This window comes from Nothoprocta perdicaria, unplaced genomic scaffold (genome assembly GCF_003342845.1).
Source record: "Nothoprocta perdicaria isolate Ctin4 unplaced genomic scaffold, notPer1 scaffold_50, whole genome shotgun sequence".
NCBI classification, from domain to species: Eukaryota; Metazoa; Chordata; class Aves; order Tinamiformes; family Tinamidae; genus Nothoprocta; species Nothoprocta perdicaria.
The window spans coordinates 684,338-711,369 of NW_020455755.1; the positions used below are offsets into that span (position 1 = coordinate 684,338).

At 39.6% G+C, this 27,032-nt stretch overlaps 1 protein-coding gene across 3 annotated transcripts; it reads left to right on the forward strand.

The window, feature by feature from the left end:
* The first annotated feature begins 932 nt into the window (after positions 1-932).
* Positions 933-26,251, forward strand: LYRM9 (LYR motif containing 9). Of its 3 annotated transcripts, XM_026047764.1 has the most exons (6): positions 933-1,090; positions 22,948-23,113; positions 23,267-23,404; positions 24,174-24,266; positions 25,286-25,335; positions 26,061-26,251. In XM_026047764.1, exons 3-5 carry the CDS (start codon positions 23,279-23,281, stop codon positions 25,301-25,303), a joined length of 237 nt encoding a protein of 78 aa, XP_025903549.1. In that variant the 5' UTR covers positions 933-1,090; positions 22,948-23,113; positions 23,267-23,278; the 3' UTR covers positions 25,304-25,335; positions 26,061-26,251. The 3 variants fall into 3 exon arrangements, with proteins under 3 accessions (XP_025903549.1, XP_025903551.1, XP_025903550.1); XM_026047766.1 differs by lacking the exon at positions 22,948-23,113 and having other exon boundaries at positions 934-1,090; XM_026047765.1 differs by lacking the exon at positions 933-1,090 and having other exon boundaries at positions 22,421-23,113.
* The last annotated feature ends 781 nt before the right edge of the window (positions 26,252-27,032 follow it).

The following is a 27,032-nucleotide window of genomic DNA, read 5'->3' on the forward strand; positions in this document are numbered from 1 at the left end:
GCCAGGCTCCGCGAGAGCCGCCCCCGCCCAATCAGCGCGCGGCACCCAGCGCCGCCGGCCCATAGGGCTCGCCCGCCGCACAGGCTCCCTGCCCGTGTCCCGCCCACTTGACCCGCGCCGCCCAATCACCGCGCGACTCCGCGCCCAGCGCCGCCGAGACCCCGCGAGATTCCCTCACCTCACACAACCCTCACCTCGCGCGGCCCCGCCTTCTTTACCTCGTTTGCCAATCACGTGGTGCCGCTCCAGCTGGCTGGCCAATCGACTCTCCCCCTAGCCCGGAACTCTCTCCTGGTCCCTTTTTTTCCCCAATCGTAGTGCCCTATCGGACCCAACTAGCCAATGGGGAGAGACCAGTGCCCGAAAAGGGGTTACTGGGCCAATAGTACTCGGAGGCGGGGACGCGGAATGATTGACAGGTCTCCTTGCGAGTGAGCCGCAGGTGCGAGCGCTAAAAAGCCGCTATTCGCCAAATAGCGGCGCGAGTCTTTCTGTGATGGAGCCGGAGGTGGCAGTCGCGCCCCGCCCCCGGTGGCTGCCCGGCCAATGGGCGGCAGGGAATGGGGTGATGAGCGGGAGGCGGGGCCAATGGGACTCCCAAACGGGGCGGGGCGAGGTGAGGAGAGGACGCGGCGGGGAGCGAGGTCATTGCGGGTGCGGCGCGGGTTGTCATGCGGCGGCAGCGCCGGGGCGCGTGGCGGGAGCCCTGAGGCAGCGCTGAGGGGACGGCCGCGAGGCGCGCGGCGGCTCCGAGCGGTCCGCGGGGAGCGGCCGCCCCGAGGCCATGCGAGGCGCTGGGAGCCGCGCCGGCCGCGGCGCCGGCCTGCCCCAGGCCGAGCGGGGCCGGGGGAGCAGCGGGAGACGGTTTTGCGGCAGTCCCGCTCCACAGAGGGAGGTGCTTGAGCACCGGCATGTTTTCACCAAAGAAGTTTGCCCGAGTCGGTTAACAGGATCACGAATGTTTTTTTAAAACAGGTTCTGGTCTTCGTTTTTTTTTCTTCATTTTATAAAGACAGAAAGTGGAACTGGCTGGAAGGAAGCGAGGCTGGGGAGGCAGCAGGGCACTGGCAGTGAGGGCCTGAGCTCTGAGGTAGGCTTGTGATGCAGGTAGGAAATAGTGTCATGCTTGAAAAATATCTCCCTTCTACCCTTTGCTCCGAAAAGAAGTTTTTAGAGTTCTTGCACTTTGTAATAGGCCTGTATGGTAGCTAATTCCAGCTGGGTTTTTTTTCCCTCCCTCTGCGGGCATATTGCACTGAACTTATTAATACACTCAAATAAATGTAAAATGTGAGGTAAATGGTAAACCTGGAATATAACACATTCATTTCTTGGAGGTGTTGGGTGTGTTGCTTCACTTACTCCGTTAATCTGCACGCTTGGGAAATGCACTGTGGTTCTTGGACACAAGTGTTCTCTTGAGATGGAGAGGATAATAAAATTGTGACTGTTTTAACACTTTGCAGTTTGTGAATATGAATTATATCTGATGGGTGTCTTCCCAGAAACTTATGGTTATCACAGCCTTACCCATTATGACAGTGGGACTTAAAAAGTTAGCAGTGTTTTTTTTTGTTGTTGTTTTTTTTGCTGTTTTTTTTTTTTTAAATAACTAAATGGGATGAGTGGATAAATGGCTGAGAATGAAGTTACAGATGTCACTGCTGTGGTAGCCTGATGCTGTACCATGCTCCTGAGGGGGACTGAACAGAGCGAAGGATCTCCAGAGCTGCAGCGGTGCAGATCTGCTACTGCTGTGTCAGCTCGACCTGCCCCTTCTGCATGTCTCTCAAAAGCTGACATGGCCATTGGTTTTCTTTTTAAGAAGTATGAGGAGTAACTTAATATGAAAATCTGTTGCAGTTGCTAAAAGTTCAAGCACTTTACATAGAAATTTCAAGAATGGATTTTGAATACTTGGTCTGATCTTAAAGAATGCGGCTGGAAATAAAGCAAGATTCGTTGTTAAAATTATAACTATTACATTTTGCTAATACAGCAGAGTGGAAATATATTGTTATGTCACAATTTAATTTTAAATAAAAGAAAAAGTAGCTTTAGTTTTAAAGCCATTTTATAGTATTGCTTTTTGGAATGAGGGACCAATGAGGGACCAAATATTTAATCTAGCATTTCTAAACATCAATTAAAGGCTTTATTAACACTGATAATGCGAATTTGAGTATGCACCAAAGATGCTTACCTGTCCCTGCTTCACTTCAGACCATGGGAATAGGTAAGTACAGGACAATGAAAGGATATAGATGTGAGGTAGATTGAATCGGCCTGGACATAAGACAACTGGAGAACTCCGGAAATTTTCCCAGACGTTTGCCATATTAGCTCTTCTCTGCTGTATTATTGCTGAGTTTTACTGCTTGAAAAGATCTTGCAGGTGCTTAATAAGCATTGTTATGTGGATATTTGGACTCTGAATATATTTGCAGATGGATGTTTCAGTGTATTAAAGTCTGAAGGAGTCTTTTTTTTTTTTAAGCTCACTGTTAATTAGATCACATTTCTTTACTTGGTTGATTTATGGCAATGGTGAGCTGCTTCTAGGTGGTTTGCTGAAAGTCAGTAGTCCTCAGATGCTCTGGTGGGAAGGAAAGAAGTGTTTATTGGTGCTGGACTGTAGTTAAGTGTATATCCCTTGTAAAGGAGATATAGAAAAGGGTAACCAGTTCTACCAGCTCAGCCTTTGCTCTGGGTGCTTTTTTATGTTTCCACCAAGTGAACTGGGACAACTGCTAGGTTGGCTGCTTGGTGACTGGGGTTAGTTGCCTATATCAGCATAAAGCTTGTCCTCCTCCCCGCCACTTGTTTATGTGGCTAAAATTACTGACCTCCTAAGTCGGTGGAAAGTAGGTAGTCAGTAACTTTGTCATAAGGCTCTTTTTTTTTTTTCCTTTTTTTTTTTTTTTAATCAGTTCTAGTGATTCAGATCCTTGGTGACCTTTTTAATTATACATAAATATCTTGTCCTAGAAATACTCTAAAAGGCTGTATTAACATTTTTGGTAGAGAGTGCAGAAACCATTGTATTGCAGTGCAGCTATATGTCAATTTTGCTTGAGCTCTAGGTCGACTTTCAGTAGTAAGAGCAGAAGAAAGAAGAACAAGATTGCTATCCTGGCACTTCCACCGTTTCTTCTGCTAGTTGCATTACTACAAGTCCCACTTTCCAATTTCCATACCAGTAAACTAGAACTTTTATTTGACTAAAAGTGAAGTTTGTAGTGCCTTGTACAACCTATATTATCTTTTATTTGCTCTTTGAGGTTGAGCCAGCTCTCTTCAGTGAGGTGAAAGACTGAGATGGCAGCTGAAGGCATACACTTATCTTGTGCCTCCATATGGAGGTATTTCAGATGCCAGTGTTGAAAGACCCACCCTACCAAGTATATCTTACTTTGGCATAGGGTCTATAAACTCTGTAATTGGTGTCCTCGGTTTGTGTCATTCTCTGAAGCTTAACTTAGTCACTTTGGCTGCGTTTTGGTGCTTCATACTGTGACAGATAAAGGAAGGACGATCCATGCTGTTTTATGCAAAAAAAAAAAAATTTTTTGCAATCAAAAACAAAATGCTTGTAATACTTGAAATTAGTGTTTCATTTCAGCTGTATGAATCAATTCTGCTTAAAACAAAGCTGCAGAGTGAATTCATCATGTACTGTTCTTAAGTTGGTGCTTCTTTTTTCCTTAATGCTCAGTATAAGAAGCACAAGCCTTCTGAGCGGAGCTCATTATGGAGCGGCTTATATAACTTTGAGCAGGATCGCTTTGTGACTAGTCCAGTTTAGTCTGAGCTGCTTGGTGAGTAAGCTGGCAAAAATCTAACCATAGTAATTTGAACTGGGCAAGTAGAAACACTGCTCCAGATCCTGCCCTTGCCAAAGCCCAGTTTGATTGCATCTAATTTGTCATCCCCAGTGATGCATGGAGATGTGTGATTGGTGACTACTGCTGATGAAACATGACAGATCAATTCTAATCTCTTACTGGTGAAGGCAGTTATTCATGGGGACATGCATCTGTCTCTTACTATTTTATTCACAGTGAGAGTGCTGTAAAGCCATAGCAAATCTGCTGTCTGAATACCACTGAACACCAGTATATCTAGATTTGTCAGATGCTCTTAGCTAAACCCAGTTAAAAACTCAATTTAAAAGTAACTATTGCACACTAGTAATACAGGGCACAGCCTTGTCCCTTTATGAAAATCTACTATATCGGGTTTAGTCTTTTTTCCTGACTCTTGGGGGAGCTTATTATCCTTTGAACTTGCCACTTGCACTGCAGAGGTATAATCTTTTTGACAGCACTCTGCACAAGAGTAAGTGATGGAAGGCAATGTGTAATCAGCCTGTGCTATTTCTTTAGTACTCCTCAGCGGTGCTTTCTTAGCCTTACAAATTCTTTACAAAAGAGGGTATCTTAGTGCACTATGTAAAATATTATACTTAAGTTCCAGGCATAGACTTTTTTCTTGTACCATAAGAACTGCTGTAGAAGCAAGAATTTAAATGTTAGGTGCAATCTTTTTCATTTTATGGCTGAGTATTGTGCATAAATATCTTTCAGAACTTATGCATGTATTTTTCTTGTAACCCATTAATGCAAAAGTAATGTTAAATGGAAGAAAGCATAATAAAATGCTTGTATAGATTTTTCCTTTTGATCCATAAAAGGGACACTCTAAGCAGCGCTATTGATAATTTACCATGTGGGTGTTTGACAAGCCCACACATACCTCAGTACACAGCTCTGCAGATGCATTCCTCAGTATTCTGTAACATCCTGATAATTTATTCATAAAGCCTACTGAATCCATTAAAATATCATAAACACTGCCTTTTAGTTTGAGGGGTTTTGGCTAGTCAGAGATATTCTAATTAAACTGGTCTTAACATACAAGAGTAAAGACTAATATACACAAAGTATCAACAGGATTAAAATTTGTGTTGATAGGTATTTGCTTTTCTTCGGGAGCAATAACTTTACAGCGTTTTCCATCTTTAAAACCTTTTTTTCTCTCTTCTCTCTCTCTACAAAACTGGAAGCAAATCAGTAAAATAGAGTAAGAAGTGGGAATGGAGAGGAAGGAGGGCACGGTGGGTTATTTTTTTGTAATTGTGATTATGAATGAAAAGATTTTGAGGATACCAGTATACCTTCATGTAAGAGAATAGAGGTCTGCTTGTGTTATTGAATGAGGGACATGTACACACTGCCATACCTGGGCAGTGCATTGGTGGGAAGGTGGGCAACGTTTTTTGAAAAAATCAGCGAAAAAAAACAAGTAATTAAATTAAGTGCATAACCTAGGATTAGCTCGTTAGTCTTAACAAAGACACGTGAATCACGATGACCCTCATTTTGTTCACTAAAGCAGCTGTGAGGAAACTGCTACTTGGAGAATTGGTAAAAAGATAGAATGTTACTTTTTTTGAATAAAGTTGTACAGCAGAGAATGAGATATGGGGTAGGGAGCAACTGGTGTAAGTGACAGATGGTGTAATCTAAGTGCACATACCTGATGTTAGAGATCAGCATCTGAAAACACCTTGATTTGCTGGACTGTCAGCCCTGTTTGCAGCTCTTAAAGTGTTGTTTTTATTGTCATTTTGGAGTTGACATTTTTGTCCCATCTACATGCAGTAAGTTGCATATACAAATACAAAGATAATGATTAGCAATGGGACTTGCACTCATCCCAAAGTCTCCATTCGAAAACACTGAGCTGTGTAACCTCCAGTGCTTTCTAGGCAAAAGTGTTTTCTTTTGACTCTTCTGGAGCAGATACTGAATCCTTTGCTCAACACAGTTTAAGCGTGAGTTTGGCTCTAAATGAGAATTCTCAGGTGCTTACAGTGTTTAAAATTAAAATAATTATTCAAAAAAAAAAAAAGACCGAATTGCTTGTTTACTGTTCTTGTTCTTTCGTTCTTATTTTGTCTTAATTCTCTTCTTGCTGGTAAACACCAGTTGCAGGGGGTAGAGGGGAGACTTTTATCTCCTGTGGTTTTTTGGAGAAAGTGAGTTGTGCAATTCTCTGTTCTGTATTTCTTTACACCAGAAATGACCCTGCTGCTCTTTGTCACCAGCATTTCCTTTCATCCCTTTCCTGGCAGCTGTTTTTGCTCTGTTTTGATGTTGGAGCAGCAAATGACCCCCCTCTGAAGCAAATGTCATGCCAGCAAAGATCTTGAAGCAGCAAGAAAATCATCTCTCTCTGAAGACTGAATTGGAGACCTTTGTGAATGAGACCTTAAAATAGCTCCACAGCTTGTTATCTTCCCTAGAAGTTGCAGAATTGAAAACACCACCACATAGTCCTTATTTATGGCTGAGCAGTGTCCCTAAATGTTTTCTGGAGTGGGAAGAAAAGGATAGGTTACCACTATTTTTTTTTTTCCCCCCCCGCAATCTGAACTAGGTAAAGTGAGTATGATATCACAGATCTTGGTGTTTTGCCAACATTTTTTTATTTTTATTTTTTTTTTTTTTTTTGAGGGGGACAAGAAGATTGAATTTTCTAGATCGTAGATTTTTATCATAATAAAAAATCCTGCTCCTGTGGTGGTATTTTTGGAAATGCCATCTTTCAATAGCCTGACTTCTTGCTCTGGTTGTCTCAGAACTAGCTTTTTGATTCAGGTGTCAACATATTAGATAGAACAATGGAATTCATCTGAATTGATTGTATACTGCTGCTTCTGTGCCTCTTGCTAAACAGCTTGTTGGCAACATCATTGCTAGTGGTCATGATTTCTTGATCTGCTTTCAATTATACCAACATAAAGTGGGTGTAAAAACCTTTGTCAAACTAGATCTATTTTGACCTTATACTCTACAGGTCTCATTCAGTGAAATACTGAGCAGGAGACTAAACCCCTAGGCCATTAAATTCTGTTTTGTTTGCCAAAGCTGTAAAATGATAACAAAGTCTGCCTTGTTGTGATTTCTTTTTTCTTATTTCAGGCTGAGATAGCTTCTTCTTTTTTAGTGGGTTTTTATATAATGTTGTCTAGTATAATAGCTCAGCCCCACACCTTTGTTGTGTTAGAGCTCTTTGAGTTGCATAACAGATCATCATGCATTCATTATTAAAAATGAACAGTGAATAATGGAAATGGGTAAAAACAAATAGGAATCTTTAAATTGACATCTCTGCAAGGGATGTATCTACCTATTCTAATGAGAACACTGCTCTGTATCAAAGGAAGATTAATGTGAGTCGACTGAAGATAAAAACCAAGATCCTTTGTTACCCTTCATTTAAATTGAGTTGCTTTTTATTTGTCCTAGGAGAATTAAAGCTTTTTTGTTGTCCATCCAACTTCTCCTCCTTGACCTGAATGTCTCTTTATTAAGATAACTCACAGCAATGCACCTCTCTGGAAATTTCTATTGAATAGATTTATAGTATTTGTTTTCATTGTGTTGGTGGACAAGTCACTTGTAAATATCCAAGACTGCCTCAACCATGACATTGAGGTGAAGAGAGTATTTTGAGGGGAATTCTTTTTAAATAGGCCTTTTACATGGCAGGTATTAAAAACTTGCACATGTGTGCATGAACTTCAAATACAGTGTGGTAGCTTTGGACAGTTCCTTTTGGGGTGCTAATTCTTAAAGATTTATAGATTTCAAAGCTCTCATGAGGGACCATCTATGCACAGTTAATTAAGGTTTCCTCAGAAATATTTACAGTGAAGAAAATAGTATGCCATCCAAAAGATAAGGGACTCTCAAATTACAGTATTTGGCTTGTACCTGGTGTGTAAACTTGTCTTTTTTCATGGTCATCAACATATCTATATGTGTGAAGTCACTATGATGGTACTTTGTGCCTTAAATGTAGCAGTATTAAAAGTCTAGGCATGCTATAGCTTGTCAGTAAGTTTTATTTTCCCTTATGGTCTTAATGATATTCAGTGTAATTCTGCCTAAAGGAAAGTGAAATGTAAATGTTCTGTAAATAAGACTGGTTGGCATAGTAGCAGCCTATGACATTAAAAAGAGGAGGGTGCAATCTTAAGAGAAACCCCATCTGAAATGACAACCACCAGTTTGGAAGCCCCTGCTGGAGCTTTGTGTACTGACGGATTTGATCAGGAATAGACAGCTCTTGTCTCAATATTGACAAGCCTTATTTTTGCTCTGTGGTGCTGTGCTGCTCACCAGATCCTTGAAGGGACCTGTGCAGCCTCACTTTTCACATCTGCCTTGTGCCCGCTGAGAAGCGGAGTTACTTCTGATAAGTTGGACTTCTGTCCCATAGCAGGGAATGGGAATAGTCATCTGATGGCTATGCCCCTTGGTGCCTGCAGAGCCCTCTCAGACTGAGCCTCTGCTGTGCCTGGCGCGCCGTTCAGCCTCTCGCTGCACGGGCTGGCGCATCGTTTTGTGCTCTGCTTGGTTTTTGTGCTGCGTGTGGAGCCCTGGACTTGCTGGGGAAAGGGGTAAAAGCCAAGTGTGCATTGGTTGTTTTTCACTGCGGCCACGACACTGGCACTACTCGCATCCCTGGTGTCTCTCTAGCTTCTCAGCTTTGTTAATTATATTTGATAAAGTGAAAGCTGTTGTGCTGTATTGGTAATGTGAACTGCACATGCAGTCTAGCAGGCTGCTCCTTGGCTGGAGTGTGGACCAGGCTGCAGTTAGTCTGCCCCTTAGCTAACAAAAAAGTGGATTTAATTTCTCCAGAACTGATATCTGCACATACTATAGCAATGTTGTAACCACTGTGCTATCCACTGGCTATCCAAGCAGATGTAGTATGACTTGAACCTGTTCTCAGTTACACTAGTCTAAGATCAAGCAGGGCCTTAGGATCTTGTGAATAATCTGGGTTTATATAGAAGTGAATGGCAGCTTGACACATCATTCTTAAGAACTTGCTAGCAGCAGTTTTTAGAATTTGTTTTAGACAGCTGATTCTCTTTTCACCACTGCTTAAGACAAAATTAATTTCATGTGATTATTAGAGAAGGAAAATTATAAGGAGAAAATGATACAGGAACCTCATTAAAATGGAAATGCTGAAATAAGTGCGTAATTGGGCATTGATTCTGTCCCCGCCCCCTCAGTCACTTCATAAGCCGTTTTGTATTAAAAGCAACATGTCTGCAGGATGATGCTCTAACATCTGTTACTGCTGAAACAAAATGATTTGCATGTTTTTTCCCTCTCCATATTTTTCCAACATCTGCATGCGTAGATCTCTCCTGTATATCAATCATTTCTAGCACTGATTGCTCCTTTGCTGTAAAAAACTTACCAAAGGATATGGATTTTTTTTCTTCCATTAGGAATGGAATATTTTGCTGTGGGATTTCTTACTGCTGTTCACCTTTATTATGTGTTAGTTAGCAGGTTATGAACATGAGTGAGATCTTGCTGAGTGCTGCTAATACCATGTCCGTACGCTACTGTGTTCCTCTGATGTGTGCTGTTGTCACAGGTTTTGGTTTGACTCTCTTCTGAAATACTAGTACCACCTTAGTGTTTAAAATCAAGGAAATAATCTTCCTTTCTTCCTTTTCTGAGAATGTTTGTAGGCAAACCATTTATTTTAAGTGCATTCCATGTTGAAAGTGGTCACTATGTATTGTTGTTCCAATCATTCTTGCTGTGACTATTCTGCTAAGAAGCAATATATTACTTTATTTTCAGTTTGGGTGTTTGCTAGTGTACTTAATTGCATGTGCCAAACTTAAAATTCAGTTTACTTAGGAATATGACGTTAAATGTTACTTTCACTATTTGTACTAGAAAAATCTATCTCAATAAAAGTTCATAGAAATTAAAATAGGATAAACAGTAGATTTGAGGAGAATATCTGGAAACCTTTTCCAGTCTTTGCTTATTGTGCATGTTAACTCTTTCTCTCGGTATCCAACCTATACTCCAGTTGGGAAAGCACATGCTTAAATCCATTCCTATCAAGGAAAATGACTGAGCTTAATTTTAAGCATGTCTATAAGTTACATTACTTAAATGACTCATTTAAGTGTTTGCTTAAATCCTGTGTTTCATCAAGCTAAATGTATTAGAATTTCAATGTAAATACCACAGTATGTAAGAAATATGGATGTCGGCTTTTGACATGAACTTACTGGCTTCAACTTTTATGGTCACTTTCTGGTCTGTGGTTGAAATCAGGAAAGAAAAATCACCTAATATTTTTTAATATGCTAAAAAGTATTAAGTTACACAAAAGAATCACTATTATAGTAATCCTGCATATATACAGGCAAAAAGGACCCAGTGTGCACAGCAGATGGTTTCAAAGGAAATCCTCGAGAGCTAGGATTAAAAAGCAATTTTCAGCAAGTTTAAAGTGGGTCTCCATATTTGGGTCATGGATATTAACTCTTTCACTGCCATCAACTGAAGAAGCATTCTTGTCAGATTGCTATGAAAATGTTTCTTAAACTGACTGTGGAAGAAAAACATGAATGTCTGATTCTGTTTGTTGCCTTGTTCTAACACACAGTGAGAAATGAAACTGAGGTAAGACAGTGGTATCTTGCAAGTTAATGGGAATTATTATTTAGCTAAGAAACAACATCAATGAATTTCTTACCTGTTAGAAATTTAATTCAAATTTACATTAAGGCTTCTTTATACTGTATAAAGAACTTAAGTTTGACATGAGTTAATTGTTCCTCTCAAAGACCCTTTCCTGCTTCCAAAGTACAAGTTCAAATTAAACTTTAAGCAGTATTTATTCCTAAACAATGAAATGCAGCAACGGATACTATTTTATCATGTTCTCAAAGCTATATTAGGTGAATTTTGAATAGATTTTTTTGGAAAGCTTTCTGAGAAATGGTGACTGATGCTTTGCTAAGTGAATTATAGAAGTAATTGCTGGTATAAATTTCAGCCCATGGAGGAGTTAATTGCATTGCTCTCTGGCTATTAGCCACACATTAACAGCAAAGGACAATATACTTCTGAAAGGACACCATAAATGTCATAGTGGGGTAACTAGCAGCAGGTATATCCACAAAATGTTAATTAGCAATTCTAAATAATATAGTTTTTCTGAAGGACTGGTCTAGGATAAATATTGAGAGTCTTTTCTGCCATTCAGAAAAGTAAATTCAGATGATGGATGAAAATAAAAAGGTAGCTTTCTGTGCTAGGTTCTTGTTTTGTGCAAAACTAGAATTCTTTTGTGGATGCATGACTAGATTTTACTGTAGCTGAATCTGCGGTTCTATTTTCTTGCTTTTCATCATCTCCAATGGGATTTTTTTCCTGTCTGTATTTTGGTATGACAAACCCAACTTCATGCAATCTTGATGGATTTTATTAATATATACACCTTTAAAACAACATGTGACATGCTGTTAAGATGAGCAAACAAAAATACTATAAAAAAAAAAAGTTTGTGCCAAGTGATGATTGACTACTGGTGCTGAGGAGAGTGGAAAAAAACTGCTTTGAGAATTATTTTAACTGAAAGCAAATGGTGCATAAAGAAGTAACTTCTACTTCTATGCAGCCTTAGGGGGGGTGATTTCTAAAGACTTCCACTGATTGTGCAAACGGGGTGTTCAGGAAGCTGTTGCCGGTGCCTCATGTCTGCAGGAGTGTACGGGGCGTTCTGAGCAGTTACCAGTGCTGCCCTAGCGTGGCCCTAGCACGGGAAATGGCTTTTCCAAAGCAATGCTCTGCTGGCACATGTATATAATTCCAATGAAATCGTTTGCACAAAAAGATGCATTTAACTAGGTATAAAAACGGGTAAGCTATCTTGTCATGGTGGAGGAAATCTGCTTGTGTGTATTGTATTTGGTAGAGAATAGAGCAACTTGAGTATCAGTTGACTGCTTCATAAATACAGATTCCTGTCGCCCAGCCTTCTGTTGATTCTGTCCGTAATGGAGTACAGTGCAGGAAGCTGGTAGTGTGTGGTCTTGCTTCAGGTACATGCAGTGGATCCGTGCAGCAAAGTCGATCTCAACGAATCATGGAATAAGTTGTGTAAAAGTCTGGGTCTAGCCAACCTTATAAATGCTGTTGCTGTCCTTGCATTTGGAGCCCTAGTCTACCACTTCTGAGATCCACCCTTGACAGTTAATGAAAGCTTGTCCTGTAGGTGAAGATGAGTGCCTATCAGAAATGATGCATCTCAGTGCAAGACATTAAATGTCTTGAAACATCTAGTTTCCCTGTAATCGGTGAAATCTTCATCTGATTGTATTCAGTTTGTGAATGCCTGAAACTGAAGTTTGAATTTCAAAGACCTCATCTTGTATGTAAGCACAAGTGTGTCTTGGTACTGTTTATAATTTAAGGAAATATATTAAGTGTTTCTTACACACACACACACACACACACACACACACAGTGCTTAAGCATATGCAGTCTAAGGAAATACCTCCTTTTATATCTTAATTTTTTTTTTTTTTTGAGCTATGATTTCCTTATGGAATAAGGAGGGTAGCCATGGTTGATTTCATGTTCTTCACACACTTCAACATCCCTCTTTAAGTCCTCTTTAAGCTTTCTCTCCCCTTTGCTCTCCCCTCAGGCTAAATAAACAGATTTCAGCAATGTCTCATCTATTCCCTTTAATTATTGCTCTTGAGAGAGTTTCTGCTGTTGCAAATGTGTTATTTTGTCATGTCACATCAAATTGCATCAGCCTTATATTTAGGAACAAAAAGAGGGGGAGGCAGAGACAGGATGCGACTACAAATGGAACCAAAGGGTTTTCTTGAATACAAGCTGAAAATAGACAATCAGGCAAAAATCCATGAAAGGGAAAATCAAGTTCATGACGACAGAATGAAAGGCAGCGTTGAGGATGTGAAGAGGGAGTTCTAGTTGGAGGTGTGGGTTGGTATCAGGGAAAAGCTTCTCATATGCAAGCACCCTTTATATTAGTAGGTTGATGTGAAGTTATTTTAGAATATATTAGACCATATACTGCTCTTCCAGCTTCTGTTTTAAACAATACTTAGCCTTATAGCTGGACTTACGACCTTCCCTTTCCTTTCTGTTCATCTTTCTCCCCCACCCCTTTCAGATCTCAAAGCCAAGCTGATTGATTGCTCCCTAGCTTGACTTATTTTTATTGAAGTAACTTAAATATTTCTACTAACTTGGCTCTCATTCTTAAGCCAGTCACTTGCAGGAATTGATCTAAATACCATAATTTCATTGACTAATTATCTGAGATCTCTTTTATTCTGTTGTGATGTACAGAATGTTCAGTGGTATAGGCTTTTCTTCTCAAAACACTAAATTTCTGAGGCTAAAACTAAAACAATGTTGTCCACTGCTATCACAAAACAGAAGCACAGTTTTTTTCAGGTGGTCTTAGTTCAATGAAAATCAATGTAAGTAGAGTGACTTGCACCAATCAAAAATTTGGACAAGTGAGTTTAATTGCACCACTGCAAAGACATTAGGCAATTGTCTGGAGAAACTGAGGTAGAAAAATGAAGTTCTCCAAATCAAATTTCAGTACCAATCCAATGCTAGTACTCCAGATTATGCTGGATATATGGCAACATATAGTATATGTACACTATATGAAAATAAACACATCCTTTTTTTCTTCTCAAGGCAGAGTTTGAATCAGTCTTTTTAACTACTACTTTTTCCTTGTCTTTGCTATACTTCTGAAAAGTGACTTTTTTTTTCTCTTGTATAACAAAGTAGCATGTTTTCTGTTGACAGGCAATTCTATAAACCCTTGATTAATTATTACTATTTCAAACTTTTTTTGGGAAGTCAGATTAGTTTTGAGAACTACACATTACAGTTTGGAGTTCAGCAAAGGTTTTTAACCTGCAAGGTAATAAAGTATTTTCATGTATGTGCCAGAAACACAGAAATAACTTTGACAACTGGAATATATTGGACAGTTCTCACTTAGGTATGCTTTAAAGAAATGGTACAATGAGAATGTCACAGTTGCAAAATTGCCAATGTAAATTGCTTTCATACCTAGGTGGGAAAAAGGTATGTTCTGATAAGCACAGCAGATTGGCTACTGAGAAGATCAGCGTTATACTTGGTGGTCTCTTAAAATTCAGCAGGATGAGGCTTTCTTGAACAAGGCACTGTTTTTAAGTGAATGTGCACTGAAGGAAAAAAATGATTGAGAGAAGGCAGGCATATTGCAATTTGTTATACTTCTGTGTTTCAAATTAATGGGGTTGTTCTAAACTTGTATCGTATGAATTAAATTGGAATCTGGCTCATCTTGCCAAGATTCCTTAGAATTTTGTCCGCTCTTTTAACAGTGCATAATAAAATGGAGAGCTATTCATTAGAAGGTATTATAGACATTATGGCAATCCAAAACTATATAATCATCATAATTAGCATTGAACTTATTGTAACAAAAGTGCCTCAGCCATAGCATTACAGTGCTAACAGAACAAATGGTGTATAATAATTGCTGATTTAACTGATAATTATGGTAGCATAAGTTTTAGAAGCAGCGGCAGAATGTACTTGTGTAAGGAAGATTTATAAGCCAGGGACTACTACTGACTTCTTGTACTTCATAGGCGAGATTTAATTTTGCCTTAAAAATGTCAGTACGACTAAAAGCCAGCCTTTTGGTGATACTGAGGACAGCCTGAAAGTTGGTCTGCATTGGGTTTAGAACTCTGATCTCATCTCCACTATGTAGCTTTACTGATAGGTGAAAGCAGAGATTAGCAGTCGTATACAGAATTTACATTCCCAAAGGGAGAGGAAAAGCACAATATAAACAAGTTAGTATTGGCACAAATCAGAAAAGTGTTTTTATTGGGTCATAGTATGAAATAGATGGGTGATACCAAGCTCCCACCACATTCAGATGTGTTGATAAGGCCCTGTGTGCTACAAAGGGCATTTGCCATTCTGTATCAGCACCCAAACACTTTAAAAAAGGAAATAACCTCAGAACCATTCAGTCAAAGTCCAGGCTGATGGAAGCATCAGCTACTTTATTTCCTGAAGCTCATTTTCTTCTCATCCATCTTTTACCTCTTAATTTTAGAGACACAGAAGGCAACAATTGCCCCATCTATAGTTCAGGTGTAGTAAAACAGGGTATTTGAATCTACTATTGTCTTAGTGTATTACAAGGGATCTCTGCAATGGTCCATTAAGAACTCTGCCTTTGCAAAGGATAAAGATGAACTTTAGAACCTGTGGATCTCAAGGACCAAAACTGAGATCTTACTCCAGCTTTTCCTGAAACTCATGATATTCATTTTAATCTATTATAGCATTGGCTTGGAGATGGACACTTGGCTCAAGATCTTTGGTTTAAGCTTAATTACAAACAATAGAATAAACTATTTAACTGAGTTTCATTTCAGCCAGAGCTAAAACTTCAGTTACTCAAGGTAGTTGGTCCACTGCAACTGGTCAATTAAAAGCAAGTGCCATACCCCCCAAAAGCAGTGGCTTAAATAAGTTCCATTAGATGCTTATCCTATTTATAATTTCTGTTTCAATGACAAAAATGTCCAAAAGAAAAAACTAATTATTGAAACCTTGAAGAAATCATGTTACAGTTGCTAAAATTTCAGCCTAACTGACAATATATTCAGGGTGTGGTTATGGTTCTGCTATTCCTGTGTAATGTGCAAGCTTATTATTTGATACCTCTCTCTGTGCCTTTTCTGAAAAGTAAGACTTGAGATATTTAGTTTGAATAGATTACTGATCTCTGTATTTGGAAATCCTCTATTTGGTGAGGAGTATTTAATAGACTGCTTGAGTTTTCCTGGGACCAATAGTAGAAGTCTTTCTTGGAAAGTTCTTACAAGATGCTGGGGCAAGTGAAAATGAGTCTATTCCAGTATTCTTGTTGTAAGGTGAGATGGGATTAAGTTGGGAAGAAAGAATATAATCTCCTGTTTTGAAAAGCTGCAATGCAGTATAGATTGCAATAGATATTCTTTTAGGACCATAGAGACTTTTGCTCCCATTGGGCCAGATCTTCTACTGGCATAAATCTCTGTACGTTTGTTAGTGGGAACATGCCAGCCTGTTGATGTTGTTGGAAGGCTGAGGTATTAGAGGACTCTGGAAACCTGTTTGGAATTTGCCAAACTGTTCTTTTCCATCTTACAGCCTCTATTTTCCTTTTGGAAGCCTATATTAAATCATAATAGAAGAGGCGCAGCAAGGATTGAGCTAATGCAGACAACACGTTTAATCATCTGCTCAAACAATATGTCGACCTGTAATTCCTGTAATTTAAATATGCTATTGCACTAACAGCTGCTGCCACTATGTCATCCATAGCTTTCCACATTTCTCTTTTCTATTGAGTCAGATCATGACATGCTGGAATCGATTGTTAAATAGCCCTTTCTGGAGCCAGGTGCCCAATCCATGAATTATGAAGTTCCTCTAAGATTTTTCACCCCAAGAGAGTATCTTGCAGCTTTCTAAAATAAGAATATCTTGCAATATGTAGAAGAAAACAACTTGCTGGGTGAATAGGGGTTATAGTTCCTTCAACGTCCAGAGCAAGGAAAATATCCAAGTCTTGCACTAGTTGGCTCTGGTTTCATATAGGGAAAGGGAGTCCTGCCTCAAAAACCAATTGCAGGACTGGGATCTCTTTGAGTAGCTTGTTGCTAGTCAGACTTTGTTGTTGTCTTTCAGAATGGATTTACTCTGAGACCATAGCGACAGTAAAGTTTGGAGGTGGAAGAAAAAATGAGATGGGGCTTTAAGACCTCAGAAATGTTCGGAGGATATGGTGGGCATCTGTCCACGTGATTAACTGTTGATATGGTAACAATCCCTGATTAGTGAACTGTACAAGTGAAAATCCCCTTTAAGAGGCTAAAGACTCCTCGACTTCAATGTCATCCTGCTGCTTATAAGCTTCGTCCTTGTGAACAGGTACGCGCTGCACTTGGAACACAGTGGCACAAATTCACCATGGTGCAGTTCTGCCATGGGACAGGCACTCTCAGCTATCTTCAGTTGCTTGTTCACTTCGTTGTCTAGATCTGTCCCCTCTAGGATATCGTTCTTTCTTTTGTAGATTAACCGTGCACACTGCTCATGTTTAGACATGTTGAAGTGTGGAACAGGCCTAGCCTAGCCGAAAATTTCCCATCTATTCTGATGGTCCTGTTGTCAGTCTGTGACTGCTGCTGAGTGTCGAATAGCATCAGGCCTAATCCTGGTGCCTGGGATGTGGCCGGTCGGTGGAGATTGGCTATCGAGGCCCGGCTCTTGGAGATGTGTCAGCGGGCCCTGATCTCCCGTGCGCTCTGCTGATGGTGTGTAATGCTAACTATACAGTGCGAGACTGAGCCCCGAAAATGTGCTGCTGTTGCAGTGTCATTTGACATTGCTTCTCTGCCTTATGCATCACGCAAAGCATTAATCTTAGGAGAATAAAAATAGAAATGAACAGAGCAGGAATGTCTGGCTATCATCATTCATGCAGGAGGACATTACAGATCATACTTAGAAAGGGCAGAATCCACAACAATGACGGGCTGCAGCTCGTCAGAAATGATCATGTCAAAACAGTAGATCCTCATAAAAGCCCAGCATACTGGAGAGATGTGTTTATTAGGATGTGACTTCAGCATTGTACATACTCGCCCATACACAAGGAAGGATATGTCTGCAGGGCAGGCTATTGCTTAGGGCAGCAGAATGTTCAGCGATTCTGTGAGCTAATGTGACTTGGTAGGGACAGACATTTGCTGGTTTGCCTAGGGCAGCAGAACCCAGAGAGCTGGCCTTGAACATAGTGCACTATTCAGTCTCTGTGACCTACTGTGGGATAAAGAAGATATATTGCACAGAGTAATAACCAGAGAAGAAGGCAGTTACAACATTAAAACTGAAAAAAATCTGTTCCTATGCTGCAGTAACTTGTAAAACAAGCATGGGTTCAGAGTCATAGGCCTTTCCTGCAGTCACTGTCTATAGAGCTTTAAGGCAACAGAGAGCAAGAATCCTACAGAGCGACAGCAGTCTGCTCGAGTGGCTTCCTGGACCGATGTCAGAACCTGGACCAACACGTTTTGTGATCAGAGGCTTCAAGAGTCTTCTATTTCTGTTAAATGTTTACCGGTAATCAGTATATTATTTTCCTGTGCAGAAATCTTTTAGCACCTCATTTTACACAAATAGCATTTTGCGGATCCTTATTCATACTGATATTAGCAGGCCCATAGAAGGGATGATGAGTCAGGTTAGAGAGCTTGACTCTGAATTTGTAATAGTCGGTCGGTCTCCTAGTGATTTTTATTTCAGAGTCTCTTGCAAGACTTTTAGTCTCTTGCAGTACCATTTTTTAGTATTGGCCGCCTCAGGATGTCGGATGCCCCGCGGAGGAAAGCATGTCCTGTCACTTACGTGGCTGCAGGGCAAGCTGCCCAGGGTCCCAAACCGCATCCACCAAGTGCCCACACTCAGTGGAAGGAATCCAGGCATGTCTCCATTCAGTTTTTCAATGGGCGTAATAGCACTGGGCTGCTTGGCAAAGGTCCCGTAAAATCGGTATGTTTAAAGTTGTGAAGCCTGGATAGGATGGGGAATTGTATAAATATGTGAAACTTACAAATAACCAAAGCTAGACTAGGCCTTTGAATAGGAAAACGCATCTCCAGTCCATGAAGAAATGTGTACTGGCAAGAGAGTATGCAAGCAGGGACAGTTTAGATGACTTTTGTGGCCCTTTAACTGGACTTTTGGTTTCTGAAGCCCGACTCTGCAGCCCATTTGACTCTAGCCTGAGGGGATTAAGATCTTAATTGTTGAAATGTGGCGATTTGCTTGAAAAACAGTCACAGTAGCAGAAAAAAACTTGAGAGCAGGGGCAGCGTCATACTAGTGTGATGGGTACAGCTGTACACTGGGTCAATTGACAAGCTTGCTAATGCAGAGTACAGGATTAATTGGCTTTGGTGGTCAGCCTTTGCTTCCCTATCTGAATGTCATTATCAGGAATATAAATGATTATGCTATGCAGAGAATTGCCACAATAGTCTCAGTGTCTCCTTTTATACTTGTCTCTTTTTAAATAAGCCTTTATCTAAATGCAAATGTGATTTCAGCTTTCTGATTAGGACATTATACAGTCATCCATTCCAGAAAAGCACAATTAGTGGATTATTTCATTTCTGACTCAACAGTTCTTGGTTTAGAAAGTTCATTTGTTGTGCTATGCATGATATTTTAGTTATCACAAGGAGATTACATTATTTGAGTCTGGATTACAGCCATATTTTGTGAGATTTGAGAATTTTTTACTAGAAGATAGTCTTGGCAAATAAAAACAGTAATATTTATGGAATTTGCAGGAGGAGGATTTTTTTTTTTAAACAGAAAGCAGTAGTGCAAACTATTACTATGCTTAATTGTGCATTTGGTGCAAATTAAGGGTAAAATTATCAGAAATAAGCATGCAAAATTGTTGCCATGAGGTGTACAGGCTCGGAATTTAACCTTACTTGTTATTAGTGTCAGTAGTGTTACCCTTTGAAAGCCTGATGCTGGGTCAGGTCATAAGGCTTCTGATTAAAATACTCATTGGTTTTGCATGCCATATGGAAAGGTGTAGCTGGAAGGCAATTGCCTTGGAGAACTAAAGTACGATTTTAGTAAATTGTGGGAATTTTAGTGGGAGGAGTAAAGTTTTTTTTATTATTATAACAATAAATTGTAGAAGATGAGTAATGTCAGTTTTGCTGTTATTATAGTAATTGAATGAAATTGTTCTGAGGGAAAGTGATTTGAAGTTATTTGGTGGAAGAGAAGGATTTTGCAAATGAGAGACAATCATGAAATATTTGGCTGCCTTTTTCCCTTGTGGTCTGAGCAGGCTTATTCAGTTTAAGCCTTTCTAGTGGCAGCTAACCATCAGCTTAGACCACTGTGATGCCTTCTCAGCACTCCCTTCCAGCCTTTGCAGTGATATCACCCTGTCCCAAGAAAACAATAGAATCACATTTTCTCTGCTATACTTGTCTGCTTTTGCTGCCAGTAGCTTTATACACCCCCTTTTCCCTGTTCTCCTCTGCTGCTATCTCTGTTATAAGCTGGAAGAAAAGATTACAAGAATGTCAAGGGCAGGCAAATCTCTATAATAAACAATGCAAGTGTTTTAAAGCTTTGTTTTACAGTGGGACAGGCCTGTTGTGCTTCATTCTGGGATCAGCAGTTTCCCCTTTCAGTCACAAGACCCTTGTCCTTCTCCACCTTCTTCATCTTGCTCCTACTGTATATGTGAACAGTTTGAGTCACCACAGTTGATGGTCTTAACCAGCGTGGCAAAATCTATGCATTTTTTTGCATTTACATGTATGGGAGATCTGATCATGCAAAAGGTCTTACTTGAATGTCCTTTCTGGAGCATTTCTCTTGCAGCCTGTTTCCGTAGTCTTCCAGCCAGGTAGATAGCCCTGAACTAGATTTCTGGTCTGTGGCCTCCATTACTGTATAACTAAGGCTGGAGTAACCACTAGCAGAGCCTGCTAGCAGACAGCCAAAAAAAAAAAAAATCAATTCCATTGATCAGTTTAACCATTCTATATTAATTTGTTTGTGTGACTCTGATTTTTCTGCTCTCTCCCATGGCAGAGTTTCTTTATGCTGAGACAGGCTATCCTCTACATTCCTCAAACATGAGGGATCTTTGCTTTTGTGACAGGAAATCTATTGCAGCACTTAGATTTAATTAGAGCACAATGACAGATGATGAGTTTACACATCAAAGCCTAGAAACTACACAAGAAATTGGCCCTGATCCCAAAGCCTACTGTAAGATCCGTCTCAGACTGTGTTAAGCAGGAGGATGAGAAATACAGTCTCCAGTCTTTAGGGTCAGTTGGGCTATAATATTTTTTACCAGCTAAGGATGAAGCTGAAGAAAAAAACCTACCCATGAGTGCAGATGAGTTTAGGTCTTGCATCTAGTTGCTTATTATGCCAAGAGTAACTTGGCATCTTGCCTCCCTTCTCACCTGCAGTTGTTTTTGTGCTGGGATGCAGTCTTGCCGTGACATAGGGAGAAGCATTAAGGGATTTGAAAACGTGCATGGGGAGAGGTGCTAAAGTAATGTTGATTTCAATCAAAAATGAACTGTACCAAACTCATTTCGGATGTAAGCAAAGCTGTGATGACAGTATAAATAGCAGGAAAGGGATCCTGACATATGTTCTTCAAAGGCTTAACCTGCTTAAGCCTATTGTATATCTTTGAATTGGTTTTAATAATTTACATTATCATCTCATGAGACAGTAACGTTATTACATACTCTCAGAAAACATTAGTTATTTTCCCTTGGAGGCTAGAAAAGGTTTTTCTACTAAGGTGTCATCAGAGCCTATCTTAGGGGCTTTCTTGACGCCTGTCAGCTGTGACTCACTGTTTCTGCAGGTCTGTAAGCGATGGTGTTAGAAGCTGTGCCTGGTGAAATCCGCTGAGCAGGTGGTGAGCTATATTGTGTGCTCTATTAAGCTGCACAAAAACAGGCCTTGGTGCTGACACCTCCTCCCTGTTCCCATCCCACCTGTTTGGCTCATCTGCCTCATCTTATGGCTTGTCATTAGTCTGCCCTGTATATCCTCTATGGCACGAACTTTTCATTTTATGTATACATGAAAATATTTATGCATATGTGTGTGTGTATATATATATATATACATACAAACACCTGCAGCACGGTAAGGCCTGGATCCCTCACGGAGGTGTGGGCACAATTCCAATACAAGCTGATGTTCCAAAACTCTTATTTCTCATACATCTCCTATAGACAAAACGCTCTGCCACAGGAACAGCCCTCTCATTTTACAGGATGTTTCTTTTCTTGAATCTGGCTTTTGTTAAATCGTATAGCACAGATTTCACTCCTTATTTCAGTAATTAACAAAGAAAAGCAATACTATGAGGTGCTCAGACAAGATGTTGTGTTGTGGCTCTGTACCTTGAGTAAAGTGACTTTGGAGAGACTCATCCCTCCAGGACAAAGTTTATTCTATATTTTTCAGATGGATTTGTTTAACTTTATTCACAGAGAAGAATCCCCTGGGATTTGCAGCCCTCCTGGCCGGGTGCTTCAGTATGGGGGCACCCCGAGGGCTTGCGGGGCTGCTCTTGTGGCTGTTGAGAGAGCAGGATGAGAGGAGATGGAGCCATGCTCCGCTGCCAGAGCTCGAGTAGTTAGTTTGGCAGTGCCTTTAACCTCAGCTCTAGCGACTGCGGTCTGGGAGAAACAGCTATCTTGGGGTGAAAGCACAGATTCATCATCTCGGCCTAACTGGCCCGGGTACCACACAGTTACTGGAATATTCTACTCAGAAATATATTTGGCCAAAAGATTTATATTACTTAAGAAGAGAAAAAAATACTCCAAAAGATGAGTAAGTATCATAATGGATGCTAAAATAATGCCATACACCTACTTTGTTATTCAGTTACTTATGCATTATCATTATTCTTAAGAGTAATGATGTAAAAGTGCTTTTTTTCCAAATGTTAATTTAGTTCTTTGCAGATGGTAACCATCTGTTAAATGACGCTTTATATAGCTTGGATGGACTGACTGTTACAATATATACGTATAGCTGTGGAGGTGAAACTGCTAGATTTGTTCTTTTCCCGTTGCTGTTATATTCAATGGAAATTTTCAAAGCTCTCTATTTTTGCATGTCTTCTGTATTTATAAATGTTATTTTGAGTTAAAGCCTGAAATTTGCAAGCCAATTCATATAGTGCTTTTGAGACAATAATAATGTTAGGAAGCACTGCTGAAATGCAACACTATTCATAGCAATTACGAGGGCCCTAATTTCGCAAAGGAACCATGTGGATGGACCAATATGAACACTTACTGAAACACTGCAAGTCTGCATTGAGTGTAAGCATCATGGCTCAGAGATTAGACAATCTCATCATCTGTGACACTGTTTTTGTGTGTGTTAACAGCAGATCACTCTCCAGGACTCCTTTTTAAAGGAGAAAAAAATATTAAATCCAAATACACCTGAATGCTACCATCAAAAAGTGGTTTTTGAAGAAACTAAACCCTTTAATTTTTATACATTGTTCAATGCCAGCTAGCTCCATTTCTCCATAAGCTACACAAATTGTGGTAAGTTTCATGTTTGGTTTCTTTCAAAGGTTTCTTTATGTTATGTTATGCTGCTAAATTTTAATTTTTGGGTCCCATTCTAATTGTTGGAAAAATATTTTTCAGTTTTATTTCTGCGTTGTTAATGTTTGTTTGATTTTATTTTTTTAACAGCTGGATAATAAAATGGCTCCACTACCAAATGCTGATTTAGTTCAGAATTCTTTGCAGTTGTATCGTTACCTGCTTCGATGCTGTAAGCAGCTTCCCGAAGAGAATATTCGGCAGCATTACAGACATGCAATCAGACAGGTGAGAATGCGGTTTCCTTTCCAACAGTGTAGTTCTCAGCCTTCTTTTGTTTCTCCAGCTGTTTGCAGCGAATTTGGGTAGCTCCTGGCACTGAAAAAACTACTCATATGCAAACTTGAAACCTAAATGTATTCAAAGGATTACACAAGGAGTGGGTTAAGGGGCACTTCCTTTTGTTTGCTTTGAATCTGTTACCTTCCTCTTCATTTGTTTCCATCTTTAATTCTTACTTTTGTTAAGCTGTGAACACTTAACACATCTTTCTGTAAGAGTATTACAGACTCTTAGTGGTTTCTTGTCAATGATTTTCTTTTTTTCCTCCACAGACAGAGTAAATCTTACCTAATAGTTCGTATGAAAGTAATTTTGTGCTTTTGATTATATCTGTTTTCCTGTTGATGTACTTTTTATTTTCGCTTTTCCTGGCTTAATTTCAATAAAACTTTGTTGTGGAGGGTTTTATTTAAGTGCTGTTCAATTTATTAGGATGCAATGTGCTTTTTAAGTTTATGCATGTTCTTTAATGCTTTACTAAGTAAGGTTAGTTTCTGTCGTCCTGAATTGAAGCTGTCATGAGTCTGTATTTGACGTCATATGTTTTTGGTTTTTTAATCCTGTGATTAAAGAAAGGTGTGAATTATTTCACTGAGACGTGTTTCAAATCAAAAGTTTGCTTTTATCAAGTCTCTGGTGTTTTAACATTGATCCTTGTTTTGACACTGCAGCATTAAGTTGCCTAGTCAGTGTAACATTTTGATCAATGTTGTAGAGTTTCAAGGTCCATGCGGATGAGGACAGTCCTGAACGAATTCAGCAGATTATTAGAAGAGCTATTGAAGATGCTGACTGGGTCATGAATAAAGTAAGTGCATCATATTCCGAAGTTTTGTTCCAACTTGGTTCAAATCAAAGAATAAAACACTGAAAAGCAAATTAGGAGCAACAAACCATGCTACAGCTGTGGACATTGAAGAGTTTGTATAAAGAAAGTATCTAGGCATGACAGATATGTGGTTGAGATGGTTCTTGTTTAAGAGCTCTTCATTATTGCTATACACTGACTATATTTTGTAGTATCAATGGTGCTGGGCTATAAGATGATCTCTGTAAAGCTTTGTTCAACAGTGCTGGCTAATATAGCTCTACTATAACAAAGAAAAAGTTGCAGTGTTTTGCAAGCCACAGTTCACAGATACCTGCCAGTTCCTTTCCAAACAGCAAGCTGTCTTCTGTTAATCAGTTTACACAAAATTCTAAAATTCTCTTTCCTCAGGTTTTGCCTGAGCTCTGTAGGTGAGAGTTAGACAACAGTTTGCTCCTGCCCTATTTTCCCCCAATAGAACTGCTTCCTGCTAACACAACACCAAGGGAGATCCCTAAAATTGTCCGTGCTGGAAAGGCCATGTCAACAAATCACACTAGTAGAAAAAAAGTGGCTTAAGATAAATCAGATTCTTAATTTTTTAAACAATTGTAAAGTCTCTTTGTGAAGTCAAAATGAGAATTATTACAGGAGCAAACGCATATCAGCCATAGAATTTAGCGACAGCCAAATCTCAGTAATTGCAGCCTAGTAAATAACTGTGCCTGAATCTGACTTTTTCTGATTCTGCAACAGATATTGTAGTTTATTACATTAGATTAACAGTTTTCCGATAGTACAAGTGAGAGGAAGATCAAGACTTGCAATGCCCACTGAGAACCAATGGCATATCCAGTATTTTTTATTAGAGGGAAAGGCATTAAATGTCAATCTAACTTAAAGAAAACTGAAGTAATTTTGTGTGAACTGTGAATCCAGTTGTAACTCCATGTTGGTATGAATCATTACTTTTAGGTATTCACTTTTATCTTGACTTCTTTCTTTGTCTTTCTTTCCAGTATAAAAAACAGAAGTAGAAGAGGAAGAATGAAGGCCAAGAACATCTCTGGTATACCTATTTAGATAACTCATGAGGAAAAAAGCTCAGTGTTATAGTATAGATACTGCCTGTAGATTTCCCCTGGATAACACAGATATGTTAACTGACATCTCCTTGGGACATCATGAAACTAAATTACTGTTTCTGAAGCTGTTTGAGATTGAAGTTGAAATGATACGGTGCAGATTCAAAGTATTAGTATGCATAATAGCAAGCATTAGCTAAAGGCTCAAACTTCCTAAAGAATTGAGAAGCACAGGTAGCTTCTCAGGAAGACTCCCTGAGCATAACAGTGTAATACAATACAAGTCAATAACAAATAATGTAAATCATACCTGGTCATTCATATCTGATGAATTAAGAGTTTCACCAAGAGAACTTAACTGCTCTCTGAGCATGAAGATCTCTCTTGAAAGATTCCAAATTTGGCAAATCTCACTGGGGGTCAAAGCAAATTGCTCTGTACTTGATTGTGGTCCATGTTATCTTTAAAGGTCTAGATACAGCATTTGATAAACTATATTTGATGCACTTACATAAGGTGTCTGGTTGGAGCACAGGTCTAGTTTTAATCCGGTAGCAAAGACAAGAGTCATAAGCTACTGAATGGAGAACATCCCCCTAAGGCTTGTAAGGCTCTATGAAACGGGAACCACAGTAATTCTGCTCTGGGTGCTGGTAAAGTTGGTTTTTTGCCTAGCCTGCTACAGGCCTGCCTTTGTTCTACTCTGCAGGTTTGTGCTTGACATACTGGTTATCTTCTTCATTTAAAGGTGGGTCCCTATCGTGTGTGACCCTGACCTTTAAGCTGCTGTGGAAACAGACACGATCCAGCCGGGTGGCGGGCACTGCCTGGTGCCATAACTGACATGCAATGTTGTACAGAGGCCTTCACAGTTTTTTTGCAACATGTAATAAATGTCGTTTAAAAATTTGTGTCCATGTCTTTTTGAGAAAAAGCCTTTTTTCACTGCCCTATTAGATTTCCAGTAGGGAAAACTCTTGAGAAATACTAGCTATCTTAAAATTAATTTGAGGGTAAACGAGTTTCCTTTTGAAAGATAACGTTTTGGTTTACATGCACTTGAAACTGTCTGCCTCCGGGTGGCAGTGTGTGCCGCTTTTGATCGTCTGAAGTCCTAAGGATTTGAGTATTGAGTTCATCTGTTTCTACCATTTCTAATATGTTTAGCTCCCTCGTCTCCTAAAATACAACTGAAATGCTATAGCTAGATTTCTTCTAAGCTTCAGCTTTGCATTTCAATTTCAGAGAAGCTAGAAGTTGTTTAAGTAGTCTAATAGCTCGAGGTAGCCAAGAACTTCAGACAAGTGCTAAAAGAGAAAAGTGCCCTTTTTAATCAAGAACAGCAAATAATTGAACCATGCTGTTTACCTCTTCTGTGATATATATGATCTGGAATATTGAGATGCACTAATAACTTTGTATCAGTGCAACAGTGAAAACATCAATCCTCAGGAGCAACAGTGTGTGAAAGCATGCCGGTTTCCTGAACTCCAAATGTGGTGTGCACAATAAGATCCACTGCTATAATTGTCTGTCTATGAGGAATGTGAGATGCAATGTTTTGTTCAAATATTTAATAGGATAATTTTGTGTGTGTAAATAATGCTTACATGCTTAATTTATGGATAGTTTGACAGGAAGGAGCACCAAGGAACTAGAAGGTATAACCATGGCATATCTG